The sequence below is a fragment of the Bactrocera dorsalis genome, chromosome 2 (assembly GCF_023373825.1).
Source record: "Bactrocera dorsalis isolate Fly_Bdor chromosome 2, ASM2337382v1, whole genome shotgun sequence".
Classification (NCBI taxonomy): domain Eukaryota; kingdom Metazoa; phylum Arthropoda; class Insecta; order Diptera; family Tephritidae; genus Bactrocera; species Bactrocera dorsalis.
The window spans coordinates 89,443,826-89,467,923 of record NC_064304.1 but is presented as its reverse complement, the minus strand read 5'-3'; the positions used below and the strand labels follow the sequence as shown (position 1 = coordinate 89,467,923).

The 24,098-nt window shown below is 38.5% G+C and overlaps 1 protein-coding gene across 1 annotated transcript; it reads left to right on the top strand.

Annotated features, from left to right (window-relative positions):
* Nucleotides 1-658: 658 nt before the first annotated feature.
* LOC105229649 (glutamate receptor 1) lies at nucleotides 659-7,146 on the top strand. Its single transcript, XM_049448302.1, has 6 exons — nucleotides 659-1,330; nucleotides 1,736-1,907; nucleotides 1,971-2,098; nucleotides 5,688-5,858; nucleotides 5,933-6,534; nucleotides 6,619-7,146. The coding sequence occupies exons 1-6, from the start codon at nucleotides 693-695 to the stop codon at nucleotides 7,002-7,004; spliced, it is 2,097 nt and encodes a 698-aa protein (XP_049304259.1). The 5' UTR covers nucleotides 659-692; the 3' UTR covers nucleotides 7,005-7,146.
* The last annotated feature ends 16,952 nt before the right edge of the window (nucleotides 7,147-24,098 follow it).

Below are 24,098 nucleotides of genomic sequence, written 5' to 3'. Positions count from 1 at the left end.
TAAAATCAAAATGGCGTTCAACAAAACATCTCCTACTTAATAAATTTCCGTCGGACAGCCATTACCGTTATGTGCGTAGTACGTGCTTTAAATGCGACAAAAGCGAAATTAAACTGATGATGACATTGACAATAATGGCGACAATTACGCTTTTTGCAAACATTTGTTGCAACAGTTGTGATTGCCATTCTAAAACCAACAACAACGCAATTACTTGCCCATCACATAGAAAAAAGCAGCTAAGTGGTTTAAGTAACTGTTGTGACACCTGTGACAAATCGACGCTGATTAACGTTAATGCGATAATTAAGGTGCCGTTATGTACGTGAAGGCATGTCGCGCTGCAGGTGTTGCAATAAACAGATTTTTGTTGTAAATATTACTGTTGCAAATTGAAGTTGCAAGAATTTTAGCGGTAAATGTTGAATTTTTCTGCAGTAAAATGTAACGCATTAAAAATCAATTGTGCTAAATAATGCAGCAAAATATATTTTTAAAGGGGGTAGTTTGCCTTGTGGGGTTGCAAAGAGCCTTGTTAGTCGTTTTTGCTTAATAGGCGAACAGTACTTTTCTAGGGCACAATATGCTTCAGTCACTGACTCAAATTGCCTCCCCACCATTTGCCAATTATCCGACGTATTGCGATATAAAAGCTACGCACTTGTCAGAGACGACAACGACAAATCAGTGCAATGGCTGTCCCAAAAGGCGCTACTACGGCTCGGCGGCAGACATTCGCGGCGGCACTGCTTTGTAGACGCACTAGCCTGATCACAACTCTCATATTGCTATTATCCAAGTGGAATCTCTATGTTTCAGCGGTCGCAAATTTTTATGAATTTGACGCTTTTGCTGACGTTTTGAAACAACAACACCTCCATCATGCCATTATCGCCTACAACGGCGACACAGAGCAAACACAACAGCAGGCGGGCTTGCTAAAGGATAATGCATTACGTGCACTGCTTAATGTGGCATCACTTCAGTTTTATGATGTCCATCAAGCGGAATCCGCTAAAAACGCTACCGATTTTCAAAGACTCTTCTATCATGACTCACCACGCGTCGGTATCTATGTGGCCCAGCTGGAGGATGTGTTGTTGCAGCAGTATGTTTTGGGCTCAAATGTGATTAGTGTTGACACCATCGATGCTGGTGGATATAGAGTGCGCGTCGATGTGGGCTCGCGTTTCAACAGTTCTCGCGTCTGGTTCATTATGTCCAAGCAACGTACGGTGACGGCAGCGCTGGCGAATGTGCGTCGCGTGATGACGCCACTGCCACTGAATATAAGTGCGGACATTACAATCGGTGTCCGCTTGGATGACAAGTGAGTGTGAAATATACTACAATAAATTACATTATTCTAATAGAATACTACAGAAGATTTGTGGTGAGATGGAGACTCTGTCTCAAAGTATTTGATTTTGTCGGGAGATTTGCCAAATATACCCGGCAAATAAAGACACGATGTGACCACGATTAACCGACTTCTGACCTCTGAAAAGGAAGAGTGAAGAAAATTCGTTTTTTACTTGGAGTAATATTAATTCTATGGAATATTTGGGATCGGGAAAGAATTCGAAGGAAAATTCGCTATCCTAGTCCACAATATACTAAATTTATGTAGAGAAATTGTTTCCTGTCTGCTCTGCCGCAAACTTAGTCATTTAGTAATTAATATTTCTTTCGGCTGCGACTAATTATAGCAATTGATTTATTCTTTCGTTTTCAGCAATACAATACAACTTTTCGACATTTACAAGATACAAAAAGATTGGTTGGATATTGAACCGAAAGGTTATTGGAGCACCGCTGAAGGTCTCAAACTTAATTTGCGGTTCCATCAAACCTTCGTCAATAGGCGTCGCAATTTTAAGGGTCTACAATTAGTAGGTGGCATAGTGGTGCGTATACCTGACAGACTTATTTTATTCAAGAGAGCATTTCACATAGCTTAATCTTTTTAGATACGGGAACAGCCTGCCGATATGGCTGACTTGGACTATTTGAACTCCTTGTACCATAAAAATTTTGACCCCATGCAAAGGAAAACTTACCAATTGGTTAAATTAATGGAACCTGTATTTGACGTAAGGTAAATTTTTTTAAATAATTCTACACATTATATTAATTTAAAAGCAGAACCGCTCGCTAATATTTCGTAGAACTAATTCATCTCACGATGTAAAAATCGTGCTTGGCGACTTCAACGCCAGGGTGGGCAAAGAAGGTATCTTTGGTACTACGGTCGGTAAATTCAGCCTCCACGACGAAACATCCCCAAATGGGTTGAGGCTGATCGACTTCGCCGGGGCCCGAAATATGGTTATCTGTAGTACTAGATTCCAGCATAAGAAGATCCATCAAGCTACCTGGCTGTCTCCGGATAGAAAAACTACCAACCAGATCGATCATGTTGTGATAGACGGAAGACACGTCTCCAGTGTTTTAGATGTGCGTGCGCTCCGAGGTCCTAACATCGACTCGGACCACTATATTGTTGCAGCCAAAATTCGCACCCGCCTCTGTGCAGCAAAAAACGCACGCCAACAAACACAAGGAAGGTTCGACGTCGAGAAGCTGCAATCACAACATACAGCCGAACGATTCTCTACTCGGCTTGCACTCCTGCTCTCTGAGAGCACTCGTCAACAACTCGGTATAAGGGAACTGTGGGACGTCATTTCAAACTCCTTACGTACAGCTGCAACCGAAACCATTGGTTTTCGGAAAGTGCAAAAAAACAGCTGGTACGACGAGGAGTGCCGTGTCGCAGCGGAGAGAAAACAGGCTGCCTACCTCGCAACGTTACGATCGACCACAACACATGCGGGATGGGATACATACCGAGAGTTGAAGAGGGAAGCGAGACGCATTTGCAGACAGAAGAAGAAAGAGGCCGAAATGCGTGAGTACGAACAGCTCGATAAGCTGGCCGACAGGGGTAATGCTCGAAAATTCTACGAAAAGATGCGGCGGCTTACAGAAGGTTTCAAGACCGGAGCATACTCCTGTAGAACCCCCCAAGGTGATCTAGTTACCGATGCCCAGAGCATACTTAAATTATGGAGGGAACACTTCTCCAACCTGCTGAATGGCAGTGATAGCACAACACCGGGAGAAGGCGAACCCGATTCCCCAATCGATGACGATGGAGCAGACGTTCCATTACCCGGCCACGAAGAAGTTCGAATAGCAATTGCCCGCCTGAAAAACAACAAAGCGGCGGGGGCCGATGGATTGCCGGCCGAGCTATTCAAACACGGCGGCGAAGAACTGATAAGGAGCATGCATCAACTTCTTTGTAAAATATGGTCGGACGAAAGCATGCCCAACGACTGGAATTTAAGTGTGCTATGCCCAATCCATAAAAAAGGAGACCCCACAATCTGCGCCAACTACCGTGGGATAAGCCTCCTCAATATCGCATATAAGGTTCTGTCGAGCGTATTGTGTGAAAGATTAAAGTCCACCGTCAACAAACTGATTGGACCTTATCAGTGTGGCTTCAGACCTGGTAAATCAACAACCGACCAGATATTCACCATGCGCCAAATCTTGGAAAAGACCCGTGAAAGGAGAATCGACACACACCACCTCTTCGTCGATTTCAAAGCTGCTTTCGACAGCACGAAAAGGAGCTGCCTTTATGCCGCGATGTCTGAATTTGGTATCCCCGCAAAACTAATACGGCTGTGTAAACTGACGTTGAGCAACACGAAAAGCTCCGTCAGGATCGGGAAGGAGCTCTCCGAGCCGTTCGATACCAAACGAGGTTTCAGACAAGGTGATTCCCTATCGTGCGACTTTTTCAACCTGCTTCTGGAGAAAATAGTTCGGGCTGCAGAACTCAACAGAGAAGGTACCATCTTCTATAAGAGTGTCCAACTGCTGGCGTATGCCGATGATATTGATATCATCGGTCTCAACACCCGCGCCGTTAGTTCTGCTTTCTCCAGACTGGACCAGGAAGCAAAAGAAACGGGTCTGGCAGTAAACGAGGGCAGGACGAAATATCTCCTGTCATCAAACAAACAGTCGTCGCACTCGCGACTTGGCACTCACGTCACTGTTGACAGTCATAACTTTGAAGTTGTAGATAATTTCGTCTATCTTGGAACCAGCGTAAACACCACCAACAATGTCAGCCTAGAAATCCAACGCAGGATAACTCTTGCCAACAGGTGCTACTTCGGACTGAGTAGGCAATTGGGAAGCAAAGTCCTCTCTCGACAAACAAAAAACAAACTCTATAAGTCACTCATAATTCCCGTCCTGCTATATGGTGCAGAGGCCTGGACGATGTCAACAACAGATGAGTCGACGTTGCGAGTTTTCGAGAGAAAAGTTCTGCGAAAGATTTATGGTCCTTTGCGCGTTGGCCACATCGAATATCGCATTCGATGGAACGATGAGCTGTACGAGATATACGACGACATTGACATAGTCCAGCGAATTAAAAGACAGCGGCTACGCTGGCTAGGTCATGTTGTTCGGATGGACGAAAACACTCCAGCTCTGAAAGTATTCGACGCAGTACCCGCCGCGGGAAGCAGAGGAAGAGGAAGACCTTCACTCCGTTGGAAGGACCAAGTGCCAAGGCGCCACGTAGCGAAAAGAAGAAACGACTGGCGCGCTGTTGTTGACTCGGCTATAATCGCATAAGCGGTGTCTACGCCAGTTAAGAAGAAGAAGAATTCATCTCAAATAAAGAGTTTGTGTCTTAACTTATCCACTTTTCTCTGCCTACTCTACACCTTTTGCTACATTAATATCGTACAACTTTCTTCACATCTAAAAAAATAATATTATCATATATTAAAAAAATGTATAGGGTTTAGGTAACGTTTGAGAACAGAACAAGAAAAATGTTAACTTCGATTGCACCCAGGTTAGGTTAGGTTAGGTAAGATGGCTGATAAAAGACCCCACGTAGACTAACAATTAGTCCTTTGTGATGCCATTGAAAAGGAACTCCCGTGTTCGGACTTAGAGATTGGCGAAACGCTTTGTAGCCATAGCACATAGCTACACAGACGCTTAACTTCAACACCCGCCAGTTCGGTGGGCCCAGGCAATAATATGATTCAAAAAACTACAAAAATTCCTTGGAAGAACTTTGATGGCTCAGTTTAAATGGCAGCAATATACTAGTATATATTATAGCAATACTTTTGACAATAACTCACGCCAAATTTGAAAAGCTATAACAAGCACTTTATTCCGATCGTTCAGTTTGCGTGACAGCTATATGCTATAGTAATCCGATATCGACAGTTGCAACAAATAAACAGCTTCTTGGTTAGAAAAGGTCGGGTTCCAAATTTCAGATCAATATCTCAAAAACTAAGGGACTAGTTCGTGTATATACAGAGAGACGAACAGGCCGTCAGACGGACCAAGCTAAATCGCCCTTGTTCGTCACACTGGACATTATTCCCTTTTGGGTATTACAAACATCTTGCCAAACTTAATGTTTCCTGTTCAAGTTAAAAAAAAGAAAAAAAAACAACGAACTATAAAAATAAGTTTATATTTATCCATTTAAGATAGAGAACCGTCTATCTATGCTAAAACATAGAAAATATAAACAAAAATGAAAATCTATAAGTATTTTGAAACTAACCTCGGCAATTAGAAACAATTCTCGTGTACATTTATAAACTCTCTTTCAAAATTTCCAGCTTTCAACCAGCACTGAGAAAAACTTGGGGTGAGCAGGCGCCGAATGGCAGCTGGGATGGTGTTATGAAATTATTGCTTTCCGGTGAGGCGGAATTTTCACTATGTCCCATGCGTTTTGTACCAAACAGGGTACATTTAATACATTACACGATAGCGGTACATACGGAATTGTAAGTAGAATTCTCATACCTCACACGTCCTTTAAAACAAATGAGCGTTACTTTTAACTTCAATATCTTTGCAGTGTCTTCTTCATATTCCGTCATCCGCATCGCAATGACATACGTAATATATTCTTTGAGCCGTTTGTCGAAGAGGTCTGGTACACTGTTATTGCGATTGTTGCTCTAACCACATTATTGTTGCAACTACATTTGCATCACGAAAATCGCTTCTTCATAAATAAAGATCCACATTTTCAGACGCGTTTCGATTATGCGATTTTCTCCATATTGGAAGCATTTTTCCAGCAAGGACCCTCAACCGACGCTTTCACCGCCACCTCAACGCGTACGCTCATTTTCTCTGTTTGTCTATTTAGCTTGTTGTTGCAACAGTTTTATGGCGCTTACATTGTGGGCTCACTGCTGTCCGTCTCACCGCGCACAATAACCAATTTGGAGGCACTATATAACAGTAGCCTCGATATCGGCATAGAAAATATACCATATAATATTGATACCTTTGAGAAAACTACAGTGCCGCTAGGTATGGCAATCTACAAAGAGCGTGTTTGCAAGAACCGTGAGAGAAATATTTTATACATCGCGGAGGGCGCTGAACGCATAAAGAAGGGCGGTTTTGCTTTTCATGTATCGGCCAATCGGATGTACTACATACTGAAAGGTATCCATTGAAATGACAATAAAGAATTATTTCAAAACTAATTAATAAATAAGTACTAGTAATAGTAAATTAATTTTTCTCTAGAATTACTAACCGAAAAGGAATTTTGCGATCTGCAAGATGTGCCATTCATTCCACCCTATCGCATTGGTATTGGTATAACGAAAAGTTCACCGTTTCGCGAATACTTTACAACAACAATTGCGAAATTTCATACCACCGGGCTCTTGCAACATAACGATAACCAATGGCAGTTGCCACAAATGGACTGTAGTTTAAGTCAAAATTATGAGGTCGAAGTAGATCTGCAGCATTTTCTACCGGCGCTACTTTTTTTAGTATCTGCTATGCTACTTAGCTTGGCGGTATTAATTTTGGAGATTATCTATTACAACTTGGAGAAAAGCACGAAGTTGGCACGTCTGTGTCCAAGAATAATGCCGAAGCCCAAATTGGAGTTTATAAATTGAAAAATGTCGCCATTCTGGAAGAAATTTTAAGAAGAAGTTTAGAATTTTGAGCTTCAAATATTCAAATATGCAAAAATATGTTTTGTGCCTAAAGCTTACATTATTAAGTCAATAAAATTTAATATTGGTAGTTGAAAAAGTCTTTTCGTATTTCTAATCAAACTCCAACTTATCATTTTTTTTATTTTTTACTAATAAATAAATAAACAAATATGTACCATTTTGGTAGATCACTTTTTGCTAGTTTTCCGCTGGAGATATTGAAATTTGATCAGTGTAAATCGATATTTCGAAATATCCAGAACGGAAGCGAGCGAACCATTGTTGTGCTACATGAACTGATACAGCATCGTCTCCATAAAGTGAGGTACGGCAAAAAGAAATGTTTGGCATATGAAAGACGTGACTTCGAATCGCTGATAAACAGGAATATTGTCACAAAGTTCTACCAATAGGTTCTCCTACCTTAATAAGGAAGCCTTGCGACTCATGTAAAATCCATTATAAGCTTATGGAAGTGGTAGTTCGCTATATAATGTTAAATAAACCCTAAATTAAACGCTGCAATATTGCCGCCCAATCGTTGACGAAGGAGTTGAGAACTTCTAAAATACACATACATACGTTCGCCCTCACTATCGTGTTATTAAAAGGATTTCCTAATTTCCTTATACTTAAATTAATCAAACAATACAAACCATAGATAGTATCTTGAATTGTGCACATCCAGTTTATCCCCAGAAATTTTTAATTTAATCTGCGAACTGTCAATGGCAGCAGTTCGCAACATTTAGCCACACGCTCGCCGTATAGCTCGCGAGCACATCACTCAGGCCTTAAGTGTCCATTGCGGTTGAAGTGTGTACTGCATGCGCGTACCTCGACAATATAATAATTACAAGCGCAGCAGTAATTGCTGCAGAAACAGTAGCAACAGCGTATGGAGTTTTAATTAAAAACCTGCTGATGGACGTGATGAGCTACTGAAAGATAATGGTGCAACTCAGACATGGGTCAATTACTCAAGTGTGGGTAGCTGAATCGAACGAAGAAGGCGAAGCAAAGAAGGGCAGAAAAAGAAAAACTAAAATATTTTGCGAAGGGAAAGTGGGTAAGGAAATGTCTGGTGAAGGTGATGCGAAAAACTTGCGATAGACAAAACAAGCTTTACCCCATATACGGTGGAAATGGATGAAGTAGGATGATAACCGTTATGTGGAAAACTACTAAAAGTGCGATAACTCACTACAAAAACACGTCAGAAGCATTATGAGTTACAATAAAAATGGTAACGATGGTAAGGCATAGGGATCAGTGTTGAAATCGGATAATGAGCGGACCCTAGCCACCTTTGACTGAAATCCTAAAAACACTTTGCACATATAGTTCCTTTAAATTATTTCATGAGATTTCTAAAAATGGTGGAAATCGGACTATACCTTTTAAAGTCATTAGATTGCGAATATGTGAACTTCAATATCTATAGCTGACACTCTTTAGTAAACCGAAAATTTCGGTTAAACTGCAAGAATATTAATGAAAACATTATTCTGATAACAATATGGCCTTATATCAAAAATCGATAAAAACGAGTCAATATTTCTTTTATATCATATATATCAGTCCGTCTGTAATATATCTTAAAACAATTTTAGTAAAATATGTAGGTTTTCTAATAGCAGTGTCTCCTAATGCCGAAAACAGATTAAACTGATTTCATAATCCAACAGTTATTTTGAAGCCTTCAGTGCTGGTAATATTACCGAAGATAAGGACAACCTGAACTACGCCGTACTAGCCTGCTGCTTACTTGCTCTTCTCAGCTCTAATATTACATGTGCTTATCTGTATGGGGCTTACCACTAATTTACAACTAAAAGGTAATTAGACAACTTCGCTTAAGCTCTCCCGCCCTCTACGTCGCTGCAAGCAAAGCTTTAGACTTTCTTTACTCATTGCGGTGAATATTCCGCTTTTTACTTTTTGTTGCGCCGCGAGTTATTGTCTTCATATTAATATTTGTATATTTTGCACCAATCCACCGCAGCACACATACACACACAACAGCCCACGCTTGCGCTTGCACTGCAAAATGAATCTCGTCTAGGCAGCATAAACGGCACTGACTTAGCGGTGCTTGAAAAAGCTGTTCGCTTTCATTTCTGCTAAGCTGAGCACAAAATATACATAAATGTGCATGTGCGTGTGTGTGTGTTGTGTGTGAGTGCCTGCATGGTTATTAGTACAAGTAAGTTACACGCAATCATAGATTAGTGCAGTTAACCCACATATTCACCAAAATGTGTAAAACAAAATAATCACACACACCAACACTGGCACACACCTGAACACTGCAACGTTTTTCTTATGAATTTGTTGCATGGCGGCGTGTAGCAGCAACGTGCATTGTTTACAACTTCGTGGCCGCCATTAACCACTTTTCTCCATTACCTGCTGCTCATGCCTTTACTTTTATATCTCCATCTCCGTTGCCACCTTTGGGTGCTGGTGCGATTTGCTGCTATTTCGCGCTCCTTGCAGCATTATAAAATAATTAAGTCCTTTAGGAAATTATATTTCTCATTACAATGCTTCCGCGTCGTTGCTTTGCTGCCTGTCTATTTTCCGCAGACAAACATACACACATACAGTGTAGTGCAGTTTGTTGCTGCACTGCGTAACGGTGTAGAATGTTGGAAAATTGTTTCTATTTTGCTGGCAACACATTATTAAGTCTTGCGCTGGGCTCTTTTTCGCCAGCTCCACAACTTCATTTCGTGGAATTGCATCTTTCAGTACAGTGAGTCGCTGTAATTTTACGCGATTTTTTTTTTATATAGCCTTTATGCATTTTCGCTTCCAGCTTTAGCTTATCTGCGCAATTCTAAATGATTTAAATTCCAGAAATAAAATAAAAACATTTATAGCTGCTTCTTAATTCCACGCTTTGGTGCCCAACGATGCTATAACCCCCATCTACAGATCATCTATTTTCAGTTATTCTACATGAAAACTAAGTAGGTGAATCTGCACACACAAAGGTGAATTGAGGTGAATTTTACGAACGCTCTTGATCTGCCCACAAGACGGCAAATAAATAGCGTAAATGTCTCTTTTAGCGCTAAAGCCCCTACTGTGGCGGATGAAGCCATCAACTTGATATTTTCCCATGTTTATGCGATGGATAGAACATAGTAAAGCAATAAAATGGCCAACTGAGGAATCGCCATGGAAATTTTTTTTATAAGTTTATGCTTTTTCTCAACTTTGCAGCTTAGCGAGTGAGCGATAAGTTTCGAAAATGCAAAACGGAAAGCCGAAGTTCTTTCCTTGTTATATTTCCGCGACATAAGGAGCAGACACCCCTAGTACCGTCAAAAAAGATAGTTTTTAAATTTTTTTATTATGGGAGAAAATAAACAAATCACTTCCGACAATTTTCATATATAGAGGTTCCTCGAAGACTCGAGGGCACTTGAAGTGTAACCAACTTTACACCGTTCGCGCAGCTGTCGCACTTGAATCAGCTGTTTATAAATTTGCTGAATGACAGTACGGAGTATTGTTCACAAGTGTACAAAAGCGTTTTGCCAAAAGTGAAGGCAAAAAAAGTCATCAGCGATGGAATTCAAACGTAATAGCGTGATTGCTTTATATTTAGCTTGAAAATCACAGCCAGCATTTGGTCGTGAGCTCAAACACCTTAATGTGAATAAAGTTTTTGTTTATCGCACCATCACTCGTTACACAATGATACCGGTAGCATCGCAAAACGCCATGGAAGTGGTCATCAAAAGACTGCAACGTCACGTGAGATGGTTCGGAAAGTGAAGAAGCGACTTGAGCGAAATCCACGACGAAGTGCCAATCAAATGGCTAAAGAACTGAAAATATCTGACCGCAGCATCCGACGCATATTGAAAAATGAGCTCAAGGTCAAGCCTTACTAGTTCCAAAAGGCCCATGATCTCACACCGAAGCAGCAACTTGAGTGACTTGAGAGAGCGTAACAGTTGTTTCGCTTGGCCGAAAGCGATCAAACTCAGAACAATGTGTTCTCTAACGAAAAAATTTTTCCAATTGAGTAATTCATAAACTCTCAAAACGATAGGGTTTACTTGACCGATCGTTCTCACGAGAATCTAAGTCATCAGTTGGCCACCAGGAGGCAGCACCCGCCACAAATAATGGTTTGGGCCGCTGTCGCCGCAGATGGGCGCCCTCCAATTATTTTCATCGAAACTGGCGTCAAAGTAAATGCGAAATATTATCGGGAAAGTGTTCTGGAGGCTGCTTTGAAGCCGTAGGCAAACAAACATTTCGGTAGCAAACCATGGACGTTTTGATAAGACTCAGCACCGTCTCACAAAACGCGAGTGAACCAAGAACTGCTGAAAAACAACGTACCAAACTTCATTACCACCACACAATGGCTCTCGAATTCACCAGATGAGAATTCAATGGATTATTTCTCTAGGCCATTTTGGAGAGCAAGGTTCGAAGTAAAAAAATACACCAGTCTCAATATGCTGAAGAAAACCATTTCCAGGTAGTGGGCCAAAATACCGGCAAAACACATTCGGGCAGCTTGCTATTCGTTTTTTGACCGTCTCAAAGTCATAGTTAAGCCAAAAGGTGGTTATGTCGAGCAAAAGTAAACTTTTTCTGAATTTATGATTATTTTCACATATTTTTTACTTTAAAAGAAATAAAAATAATTTTCCAAACCGAATTTATGACTTTTTTAATTGGTTACACTTCGAGTGCCGGTACGAATTAAGAGGTATTAATGAACTACAAAATAAAAATTATTTTATGTAAAAAAAGAACAAAATGGCGGAAATATCAACGACCCCGTTTTTGCGACGATTAACTGCCTAGCTAGGCATCTGATCTGAAATTTGTTTTTAATCAGGAAGCTTTTATCAAGTGCATAGTATTTCGAAAAATTGGGTCATGGATCTTGTAGAAAGTATCATTATACCCTCAACAGGGTATATTAAGTTCGTCACGAAGTTTGTAACACCCAGAAGGAAGCGTCGGAGACCCTATAAAGTATATATATAAATGATCAGTATGTCGAGCTGAGTCGATTTAGCCATGTCCGTCTGTCTGTCCGTCTGTCTGTATGTATACGAACTAATCCCTCAGTTTTTAAGTATCCTTCTGAAATTTTGCAAACGTCATTTTCTCTTCAAGAAGCTGCTCATTTGTCGGAACGGTCGATATCGGACCACTGTAACATATAGCTGCCATATAAACTGAACGATCGGAATCAAGTTCTTGTATGGAAAACTTTGACATTTGACAATGTATCTTCACCAAATTTGGTATAGATTATTTTCTAGAGCAACAATGTAATCTTCGAAGAAATTGTTCAGATCGGTTAACTTTAGCATATAGCTACCATACAAACTGGGCGATCGGAGTCAAGGGCTTGTATGGAAAACTTTCACGTTTGACAAGATATATTCACGAAATTTGGTATAAATTATTTTCTAAGGCAACTATGTAATTTCCGAAGAAATTGTTCAAATCGAGTTACTGTAGCATATAGCTGCCATACAAACTGAATAGATAGTCACTAACAGAAATGCACCTGTGAAGGGTATTTAGCTTCGGTGCAACCGAAGTTAACGTTTTTTCTTGTTTTGAATAGTTTTGCAATTGAACAGAGGATTTTTTTTTTTTGAAAATTCTAGAGGCATCTTCGCCTTTAATACGTCTGTTAACCAATGACAGTATTATTTATTAAAATTAAATCCTTTTTCTCAATATAACCAAAGTTTTGTATAAAATTTGTACTCCAGATCTCTTCGCAATTGCTCTCAAGCATTTTTACTATATTATTTTAGTAGCAATACTACTTCAGTTAAAATAAATTATTCACTCCTTTCCGTAGTACAAGTTCCCAGATCTTAACTTTAATGCGAATCGGTCAAAGAATCTATCAAATCTACTAATAAAAGTTTGTTGTTCTAAACAAAAATTGCTCAAACGTATTGCTACAATGTAATCTACTCATATTATGCCCACGAAATCCGCACAAATTTCTGAAAATTCTCACCTTAGGACTCCACTTGGTTGACGCTTTAAACATTTAAAAGTATTTTCATGCTGTTTACTTAATCGCCCACAACGCAGTCCCGTCACCCCTACTCTTTCATATTATAAAATAACAGCACTTTTACAGTTTCAATTTTTTATACTCATCATTAATGCACACCCACACAGGTATATAAAAGAACAACTTTCCAACCAAGTTTAATGGATTTCTAATGTTATTGGTTTGTGAAAAGACTTTTCATTGAATTGCACTTGTTTTTCATATCTTTCACCTTAAGTGGATAAAAGTCAAGTGGCAGGGAATTGTGTAGGCGGTGACACCTTTGCTTACAAGAACGCTTATAAGCACCTTTTAAATTGTTTCAATATTTTTATACTCTTAGCCTTTTGTTTGCTTTGTTATACGCACAACGAAGCTTTCGCTCTTAAAGCGAGTGTTTCACTGCTTCAAAAGACAGAATATTTTAACGTATGCATGTGTAAAAATCAGAGAATAGTTAAAGAATATATAAAATAAGTTGAAGTTGAAGTGAAAAGACTTTTCCGACTACCCAATATATGTATGTATTAGTTGAAGTGAAATACTGGAGTGGAATTAGAGTTGTGTAGTAAATCGTTTGACGCTTCATTAAGCTGAAAGCTTACAATGACGACTTTTGGGTACTAAACACTATGTTAAATAATATTCGTCGTATAAGTCGATGACAGGAGCTAGCTGCTGAATATTACTAACCGATTAAAATTATTCCAAGCACTAAGTCTCCTGTAGGCCCATTCTAAAACCATCAATCATAGACAATTAAACAAATAAGACAAGCGTGATGCCAAGAAAAAAACCATAACACAAAAAAGAATTAAAAGTCGTCCTTAAGCGATTAAGCAAACCATCAAAAATGCACAAGCATTCTAAGAAAATGAAAATAGCAACAATGAAAATTTCAATTTGAGCAGCAAAAATAAATATATTTTGTATGACACATTTAGTTGCGTGGTGTTGCCTGCAACATGATAGCAATCTTCAGAAGTATTGGAGAATACACTATGCAGATTAAGGTGTTCATTATTTCTCAAGTTGACATTAAAAATATGGATCCTACGTTAACCAGCTCTGTATTTTTCCTTTAAACTTTCTCCTATTACTTTACATGGGATTTTTCGATATTTTGTTTTGAGCAACTAAATCTACAATTCGAATAAGATATATTTTAATACAAACTTGAATTGAAATTGAAAAATTAATTTCTTGTTTAACGACTTGATTTAAAAGTGTGCGCAGATAAAGTTATACATGAAATGACCTTAGCATTCATACATTCTATGTTGCTCATACGACATGGTGTACCATATGAATACAGTGCATTTCAAGCATAACTTTAATTGCGTAGAATTTTTAAACGAATTTTTATATGAACAAAATCAATAAGAACCTTTTGAAAGAGCGGAAAATTTTGTGTTAGAGAATCATGTTTCCAAGGTTGTAGATTTACCTGCTTTAGAGATAAAAACTTTATGGCAAAAGATGAAAAATTTCTATGTAAATATTTGTAAGGAAAGTAATATGATTTAGTCACGTTTAAATTGAAATTCAAGAACCTTGATGCATGGGATCCTCTTTTCTGGGTCAAAAACTATAATTTCAGTAAGCCTTTGCAAATAAAAAATCAACTTGGAACACCCTAATGTACATACACACAGTCAGCACTTACATATGCGTCATGTGCGATTGCTAAAGCAAACGAAAATGTATTTCTATTTTTATTTGAGAAATAAAAGGAAAGTATTGTTACAACAGTTGCACGCGTTGCACACACACAGCAACCAACTCGTAACCGTTATGGAGGGTTGAGACGATTGCATCTGTCATAATTTGAACAATTTCATGTCATAGTGATACGCTGCTGCTGGCGTAGTTATCATTGCTTTCCACTACTCTTGCTATTACTGTTATTGTTGTAGTTATTGCCACTGCTATAAACATTGTTGACGCATTGTTTAACACACAATTGTCATACAGATGGCTGCAACAAAGCATGGTGTTGCAAGTGCATACTTACTACATATGAATTGGTTGAGAATGGCAGCTTCAGCGCTGAGAAGAGGAAGAGTATGTAGTTTTACATACTGTATAACTAATATTGAGTTTGATAATATTAAAAACTTTATTTATAAAACAAATGAAATTAAATTTCAGTAAAAAAGCAAAATAAAGTAGAAAAAATAAAATTAAAATAAATGAATAAAATTTATGTAAAATGCAAACAAAACAAAAATCAAGGCATATTAAATTAAATTTAACAGAATTAAACAAAAAATTTTCATAAAAAAACTTAACCGGATATTTTCACAACTATTATCCAAGGCAACGCTACAAGCTCAGAAGAAATTGTTCGAGATCTGACAACTACATAAAACACATAGTTGTCGCACAGCTTCAAGATAAAGACCTGCATAAAATATCTTTGAAAGATTGTTAATATTAAAATTCGTGCCTAGAGAGAACTAAAAACTTGGCCGATTACATTTCCAGATTTACTTAAATATATTTATATACCGTATGAATTGTATATAGCTTAGAAGTTAACGTGTTTTCTTGTTTTTAATAACTTTTCATTGTTTTTGTTTTTTTAAGCACAATTTCACAATTCTTTTTTCATATATTCACATTTTCATATATTCAGATATATACTCATTTCATTTTATCTCTGTGCCTGCAACGGCAACTTTCTATTGTTACTGATTCCTTCGCTATATAAAATCCCAATTTTCAGTTTTTCCTCCTCGCAGCGCTTTATATCCATCACTTTTGATTCAACATACAATTTCGTTTTGTTCAGCATTGTGGACAGCATGAAATTATTTATGTTTTACAGCGAAAAATGAGCGACACGCTGAGCGGCGAACGCAGTAAAAAATATGTCATTCTTCTTGCTGCTCAGCTGCCTAACTGCCTGTCACAATAGCGAGCCATTGTGGGGCTGGACCCCCCTTTCACTACTCTAAATTTTACACTTTTTCATAGCTGCAGGCAACGAAATGCTCACAACAGCTAAAACGGTAGATTGCATGTAACTGTGCTTTCTACGTATCAAATGTGCACTAAGTTGCACACACATACAATTGCATTTGTTTTTTTGTCAATCCCCAACCGCATTATTGCGAGATACATTTCTAATTCTATACATTCGTAATCGTTATCTAGCAGGGTGTGTCTGCGAAATTGAGTATACAATTAAGTAAAAAAATGAACAAGATAATAATGACAACTTGTTAACGGTAAATAGAACAATTTGTTGTAATTTTGTTGGTGTTGTAAGCAACTGAATGTGCATAGTTGGTTTCACATTTCATTTATTATTTTAGACTAAGCTTTATATTTTTGCAATTATTGTATTTAGGTTATGAGATTGCATATGAAAGTACTCAATTTGAATGGGATTGTTTTTATTAATAATTTTTAATTTCGAACATTGATGAAATTTCCTCAAAGAAGTCAGTTTCCGAACACTCAAATTTAGATCTTATCAGACAATATGACCCCGAAAAAGCATTTAAAGATAATGCAACATCGGTCTTTCTACAATACCAAAGGGCGGTAGACATTGTCTTTTAGATATAAATACTAACTCATATTTTTCCCCGCATATTTTTTCCCGCTCTTTCAACATTTCTCTTCAGTAAAGTTTGTCATTTCATCATGGAAAAAAATATGATCTAACAACGAGTCGAAATTATTAAAATTTACTATCGAAATTCGAAGTCAGTGGCCTCATCTTTAAGAGCGCTACGTCCAACTAATGGTCGTCGTAATCATCCTGTGAGATCAACAATTGAGCATTTAGTGGAAAAATTTGAATCCACAAGCATAGTACGAAATGTTTCCATGCCAGTGAGACAAAGAAGTGCCCATAATGTCGAGAATATTGCTGCCGCTGGCGCAATAATTGAGGAAAACCCAAAACAGTCTCTTACACGTCGTTCTCAAGCGTTGGGCATCTCTGCAACGTCATTGTAGTGAATTTGGCGAAAATATCTTGACCTACATCCTTACAGGATCAAACTGACGCAAAAGCTGAAGCCGCTTGACCAACAGCATAGTCGTATGTTCATGAATTGGGCTGAGCAACAACTTGAAAGTGATCCTGATTTTCATCGAAAAATCATCTTCAGCGATGAGCCTCATTCCTGGCTGAATGGCTTCGCCAATAAGCAAAATATGCGGTATTGGTCAAATAGCAATCCAAGTGTACTCCTTAATTTACTGTTACATCCCGAAAAAATTACGGTTTGGTGCGGTTTACTTCTTCTGTGGTGATCAAGACCGGCAAGTTACTGTGAATGGGAATCGCTATCGCTCAAAGATAACCGAATATTTTTGGCCCGTATTGGATGATATGGACTTGGACAATATGTGGTTTCAACAAAACGCCGCCACAAGCCACACAGCGAATGTTACATCCGATTTATTGAAACCCAAGTTTGGTGAACGTGTTATCTTACGAAAGAGCCTAGTCAATTGATCGTGCGACTTGACACCGTTAGACTATTTCCTGTGGGACTACGTCAAGTCTATGTTCTATGCCAAGAAGCCAGCGACGATTGATGAGCTTCGTACGTATATCGAACGTAAAATTGCAGCAGTAACGGCCGATCTATTTCGACAATGGCTTTTCGAGTGAAATTTATATTAAAGGGTCTTTCCATTTTCTGCCTAAAGTGTTACTAATTATAAAACCGGTTGTACTTTAGAGCAAATCTGTGAGCTTACAGCATTTAGCGAATTGATGAGAGAGATTTCTCCAACATGGATACATCTTGTTCCAATTCTTGAAAAATTTGGTGATTGGTGATCTCGGATAATGAAGGAGTTTCGAAACTCTTAATAGGTTTTCAATTTATGCTTTTTTGCTATCTGCTTTTGTTTTTAACGATAATCTTCCATTAATATACACTTATATAAATTCGTGTGAATATATTCTTACATACGAAAGCGTCGTTTAAGCGTTCTTCCAAACTCCACTAAAAGTTTTCCAGACTTTGGCGCAAATTTAATTTATTTCCATAGTGTTTCTGTTTTTTTTTTTTCTTTTTTTTCTTTTTTTTCTTTTTCTTGCATTTTTCAGCCAGAAACTACGCGCGCCAATATTGCTAAAGTGTGAAATAAAGATTTCTTGAAAATTACTTTTTGGTGTGAAAATTTGTACTTGAAAGACGCTACTGAGATAAAAGCTGAAGGCCAAAAATGAAAGGCTAAATACAAGCACACTTTGTTGTTGCCGCTAAGTGCACAATAAACGTAATTTTGCCAACCGCACTACATTTTAAAATTGTAGCTTTGAGCGTAGAAAGTCTGATGGTAATAAACAGAAAATATATGAACTTTTCACATGTCTCCAGAGACACGACTCTTTCGAACCTTATCATTGAACTCTGATGCATTGATAGAGAACTTCTAGAATCAAATCAGATTCAATATTAGCTGAATATATTAGGCCATAAAAAACTAACTAAGCTCGAGGAATTATTGTCAATACCTTTCGAGTATATTTTACCCAGCTGAACTTAAGCTCAAGTGATATCCCATCAGTATCATATGCTTACTACAAGGCGACAAATTCATCAAAAAATCAAACAAAAGTAGATCTTTAAGTCGCAAACGATGATTTCGGTCGAGTACACCCAGTTATTATACCAGTAATTCACCCGTATATTAAGAGAGAATAAGCGTGGAAGAATTAGAATTTTCACTTCTTTCAATATAAATTCGGTATGTTGCTATAAAAATGTTCGCCAGCGTATTTGGTGCAGCTAAAAGGCGTACAAGTTGGAAAATTGCCGCGAAATGGAAGCCAAAAATCAGAAAGAAGCGCCTTAAAGTTGTGGAGAATACTTGCAGAACGATGCAACGTGGATGTGGAGCGGTATGCTGCGGTGGAGGACTTGGCACCAAAATAATGGATCACAAAATATAAATGTACATATTGAGTTATGGTTTAATTGGATAAAAGCCAAATGGGAATGCTGTGCTTATAAATGTGCACGCTAACACAAAGAGCAGCCAGGGCAGAATGCAATGAGCACACACACACACACACACACGAGTAAGCAACTGCAGCGTCTATGCCATTTGAAAATACCTACAAACATATATCTACTAAATACGAAGCTTTTAAGAAGGAAGTGCACACACACCAATATGTATGTGTGATTGTGTGCTTATGTTGTTTCAGTATTCACAGTTGGATTGTGCACATGCATATATTTATGCATATGTGTGTGTGTACTGTCGACAGCTGCTCGGTAGGTGTGTCTGGTCTGACCAAAGCAAGAATCCATGTTGTGGCCTATTTTCTGTATTTTTGGCTTTTGCCGGTGCATGTATGTATGTGTGCGTGTGTGTGCATATCTTCAGTAGTGCAGTAGGCACGTGCTAATGTCTTTTGGCCACGACTACCCCGAGTGGCTTTGGAAAAATATTAGCTATTCTGCAGATGCGGCAAATAGTCAGTGGCAAAGGTCACAAACAAGCTTTTGAAATATTAACGTAGCTTGCCTTTGCTTCTGCGGTGCGGTCAACATGAGTCCATACATGCGCATATTTACGTGTGTATTTCAATATTTGGTGTTTGGATAAAATGTATTGAATTTTACAAAAACCAAATATTTTATATTAAATGCAGAGAGTTTTTTGGACTCTTTCTACCCTAACAAAAACTTAGACATCGAAGTTCGATTTTTTTTTAACTACCAGCCGAGTTACCCAGCACGCCAATCGGTTCTTTGCTTTGGTATTGTGCTGTCAAAAGCAGTTTTAAAATCGACGAAGGTGGGTATATGTCAATCTTTTTTTCATGGGTCTTTTCCAAGATTTGGCGCATGATTAATATCTGGCCAGTTGTAGATTTTCCAGGCATAAAGTCACACTGATAAGGACCAATCAGTTTGTTGGGCTTTAATATTTCACACAATACGCTCAATAGAACCTTATACGCGATGTTGAGGAGGCTTCTCCAACCGTAAATTGCGCAGATTGTAGGGTCTATCTTTTTGTGTATTGGGCAAAGCACACTTAAATTCCAATCGTTGGGCATACTTTCTCCGATCTTATTCAACAAAGAAGCTGATGCATGTTCCTTATCAGTTCTTCGCTACCCTGTTTGAATAGCACGGCCGGCAATCCATCGGCCTACGCGGCTTTTTTGTTCTTCAAGCGGGTAATTACTATTCGAACTTCATTGTCGGGCAATGGAATGTCTGATCATTCGTCATCGATTGGGGAATCGGGTTCGCCTTCCCCTTATGCTATGCTTTTACTGCCATTCTGCAGACTGGAGAAGTTTTCCCTCGGTAATTTTAGTATACGCTGGGCTTCAGTCACAAGACAACCTCTGGGTGTATCACAAGAGTATGCTCCGGTCTAGAAACCTTCTGTTAGTCGTCGAATCTTTTCGTAGAATTTTCCAACATTTCTTTTGTCGGCCAGCTTGTTAAGCTCTTTATACTCACGCATTTCGGCCTCTTTTGCCCCTTTTGCAGCATATCGCTTTCCTCTTCAGCACTCGGTATCAATCCAATCCCGCACGTGTTGTAATCGATTTGACGTTTCGCGGTAAGCAGTCTGTTTTCTCTCCACTGCGACACGGCAATCTTCATCGTACCAACTGTTCTCTTGCCTTTTTCGAAATTCAATGGTTTCGTCTGCAGCTATACGTAAGAAGCTTGAAATGAAATACGTTATACTCCTGATGTGGTATTTCGACCGAAAAATTATTAATTGTTTTAAAAAAAAATTTTATAAAACTACCAGAAATACCATAAACTACTCCCAATTATGTCTACTTACCAACTTCATACATACTTACTGTAGAAAGAGCACAAAAATTATAAACTTTTACGCATAATTCGAATGATCAATCATCTGTGAAATTTGTAGATTCCTTCCAACTTTTAAGATACTATCATAAAATAGACATAACGATTTGTTAAAAACTCCGAGGAAACGCTGCACTTTCAAGAACAAAACGCAAAAGCCAAGATCAAAGTATTAACTTCAGAGCGAAATGAGTGTTTTTGTGAGTTTGCGACTGCAATAAATTATTCATTTGCAAAATAGAGACACACACACACACGCTTACACAAGATACATGTTTAACCCCCTAGGGTAGTCATACCCCAACATCAATTTCGCCCCTCAAATTGGCAAATATTTTGCCACAGTGGAGCATTCCAACAACTTGCAGCGCAGCAAGTGCAACTGTGTGCAAATGTGTATATGAAGCTGTTTGCCGGCAACTAGGACTGCCACTGACATTTGCTGTGCTTTGCAATTTCCTTCGCAACTTCCTGCTTCCAAACGCAGGGAGCGAAAAAAAAAGCAAAAATTTTAAAGAAAACTCTGAGCAAAAGTCTATTCGCTCACTTGGTAATGCTGCTTCACAAATTCCTACTTCACGCTTATTGCTGGCCACTTACCAAATACTCTCGAGTGAGTGAAAACTACTAAGACTTGCAGAAGATTACGAAGATTGCCAGCTCTTGGCCGGGTGTGTGAGTGTGTCTGCCAGCAGCTCTTCATCGTTGCACTCACTTCACACAACACTTTGGCCTTTACTTTTGCACTTTCATAGAGTTGAGTAGCGCTGAAGTTTGCTGCTGCGAAAGTGCAATCGTGTCATGGCAGAAGTTAAAAAGGTTCAACAAGAAAATAATCTAAGAAGTATTCACATTCACACACACATACATATTTCCATATATAGTATAGTATATACAGAGAATAAAAAAATTCCACACTTTTTCCCCCAAAAAGCATGACTAAAATCGCGCAAAAAATAAGTTGATTTAGATGTGACCGAAACGAAATGGAATATATGAAACAACACGCATCTTGGGACAGCCACAAAGCAGTAACAGCAGAATACTGAATGATATAGTTGTTGCAGCAAAGCATGATGGAAATTAAAAAATAATTTCCCCCTTGGCCAGGCAATGACAAAAAGTGTGATAGAGAACGAGGACTGCGATCTGATTTGTATGGCGTACGCAGCGCAATAAGCGTAAAAGTTGTGCGGCATGCCACTTGCAACTAGCCAACGGAAATAGTAATGTCACTACAGGGTGATTCATATAGTTCGTTTTTTTTCATTAAAAATAGTAAAAAAACTATTTCTATTAATGAAAAGCTGAGTTCGTTTAAACTTTGGCTGTTAAGCTGGTTTCTGTGTAGACTTCGTTCACTTCCCTTAATCTTTAGGTGTGATTTCTTGATTCTTAGAATAACATCAGTAATTGGCCACATTCGTCTAGAAAGGCCAAATGTCGAAAAAACTTAACTGAAAGGTAGCATATTCGCGGTGCTAGGAGCGATGACGATGCGATTATCGTACTGAACAAGCAGAATCTCGATAACAACCTTTCTAGTGAATCACGTAAGTAGTCTCGATCATTTCATTCCATTCCATAGGTCCATAGGTTTTCGAGCTATTCTGTGGCCCTATCATGCCAGCGACTGTGAAGAACATCACCTTCAGTTTTATCGTATTAAATACTGAGTTGCCGAGCTAAGGAGAAACAGTACCCACATCACCATTAGCATGAAATATACGACTTAGCGACTTTGATTATTTTTATACTCTCGCAACAAAGTTGCTAAAGAGAGTATTATAGTTTTGTTCACATAACGGTTGTTTGTAAGTCTTAAAACTAAAAGAGTCAGATATAGGGTTATATATACCAAAGTGATCAGGGTGACGAGTAGAGTTGAAATCCGGATGTCTGTCTGTCCGTCCGTCTGTCCGTCCGTCCGTGCAAGCTGTAACATGAGTAAAAATTGAGATATCATGATGAAACTTGGTACACGTATTTCTTGGCTCCATAAGAAGGTTAAGTTCGAAGATGGGCAAAATCGGCCCACTACCACGCCCACAAAATGGCGGAAACCGAAAACCTATAAAGTGTCATAACTAAGCCATAAATAAAGATATTAAAGTGAAATTTGGCACAAAGGATCACGTTAGGGAGGAGCATATTTGGAAGTAATTTTTTTGGAAAAGTGGGCGTGGCCCCGCTCCCTATTAAGTTTTTTGTACATATCTCGGAAACTACTATAGCTATGTCAACCAAACTCTATAGAGTCGTTTCCTTCAGGCATTTCCATATACAGTTCAAAAATGGAAGAAATCGGATAATAACCACGCCCACCTCCCATACAAAGGTTATGTTGAAAATCACTAAAAGTGCGTTAACCGACTAACAAAAAACGTCAGAAACACTAAATTTTACAGAAGGAATGGCAAAAGGAAGCTGTACCCAGGCTTTTTTTAAAAATTGAAAATGGGCGTGGCGTCGCCCACTTATGGACCAAAAACCATATCTCAGGAACTACTCTACCGATTTCAGTGAAACTCGGTTTATAATATTTTTTTAACACCCTGATGACATGTACGAAATATGGGCGAAATCGGTTCACAACCACGCCTTCTTCCAATATAACGTTATTTTGAAATCCATCTGATGCCTTCTCTGTATAATACGAGTATGTATATACATTAGGAACCAAAATAAAAAAAATATGTAAATGACGGATAATGAAATCTCGATTATCACCTTATCATGCGAGAGTATAAAATGTTCGGTGACACCCGAACTTAGGCCTTCCTTACTTGTTCTCCAACCGGCCAATATTTTCGCATAATTTTTCATACTGCTAACGCGATTGGTTTTCAAATTGCAACTAAAACTTTACTTTGAATGTTTTTAGAAGCAACTTTTTAACAGATTCCAACTTAATTTTAGCATATAGCAATTCATTTCAATCCTCGGATATATGATACTCATACTCTATAGAAATCTCCAACAAAAAGGTATAACATGTATTTAATTAAGGAAAACTTTAAGAGCCACCCTATTAATTGACTTTCTTAACATAACTACTTTTCGACGAATTCACAGCAAAATTCTAAGCGAGCAAATGTTAAGCGCTTACTCAAATGGCCGAAATAAAACGATTTCTCAAATACTGCTGCGAAAATATTC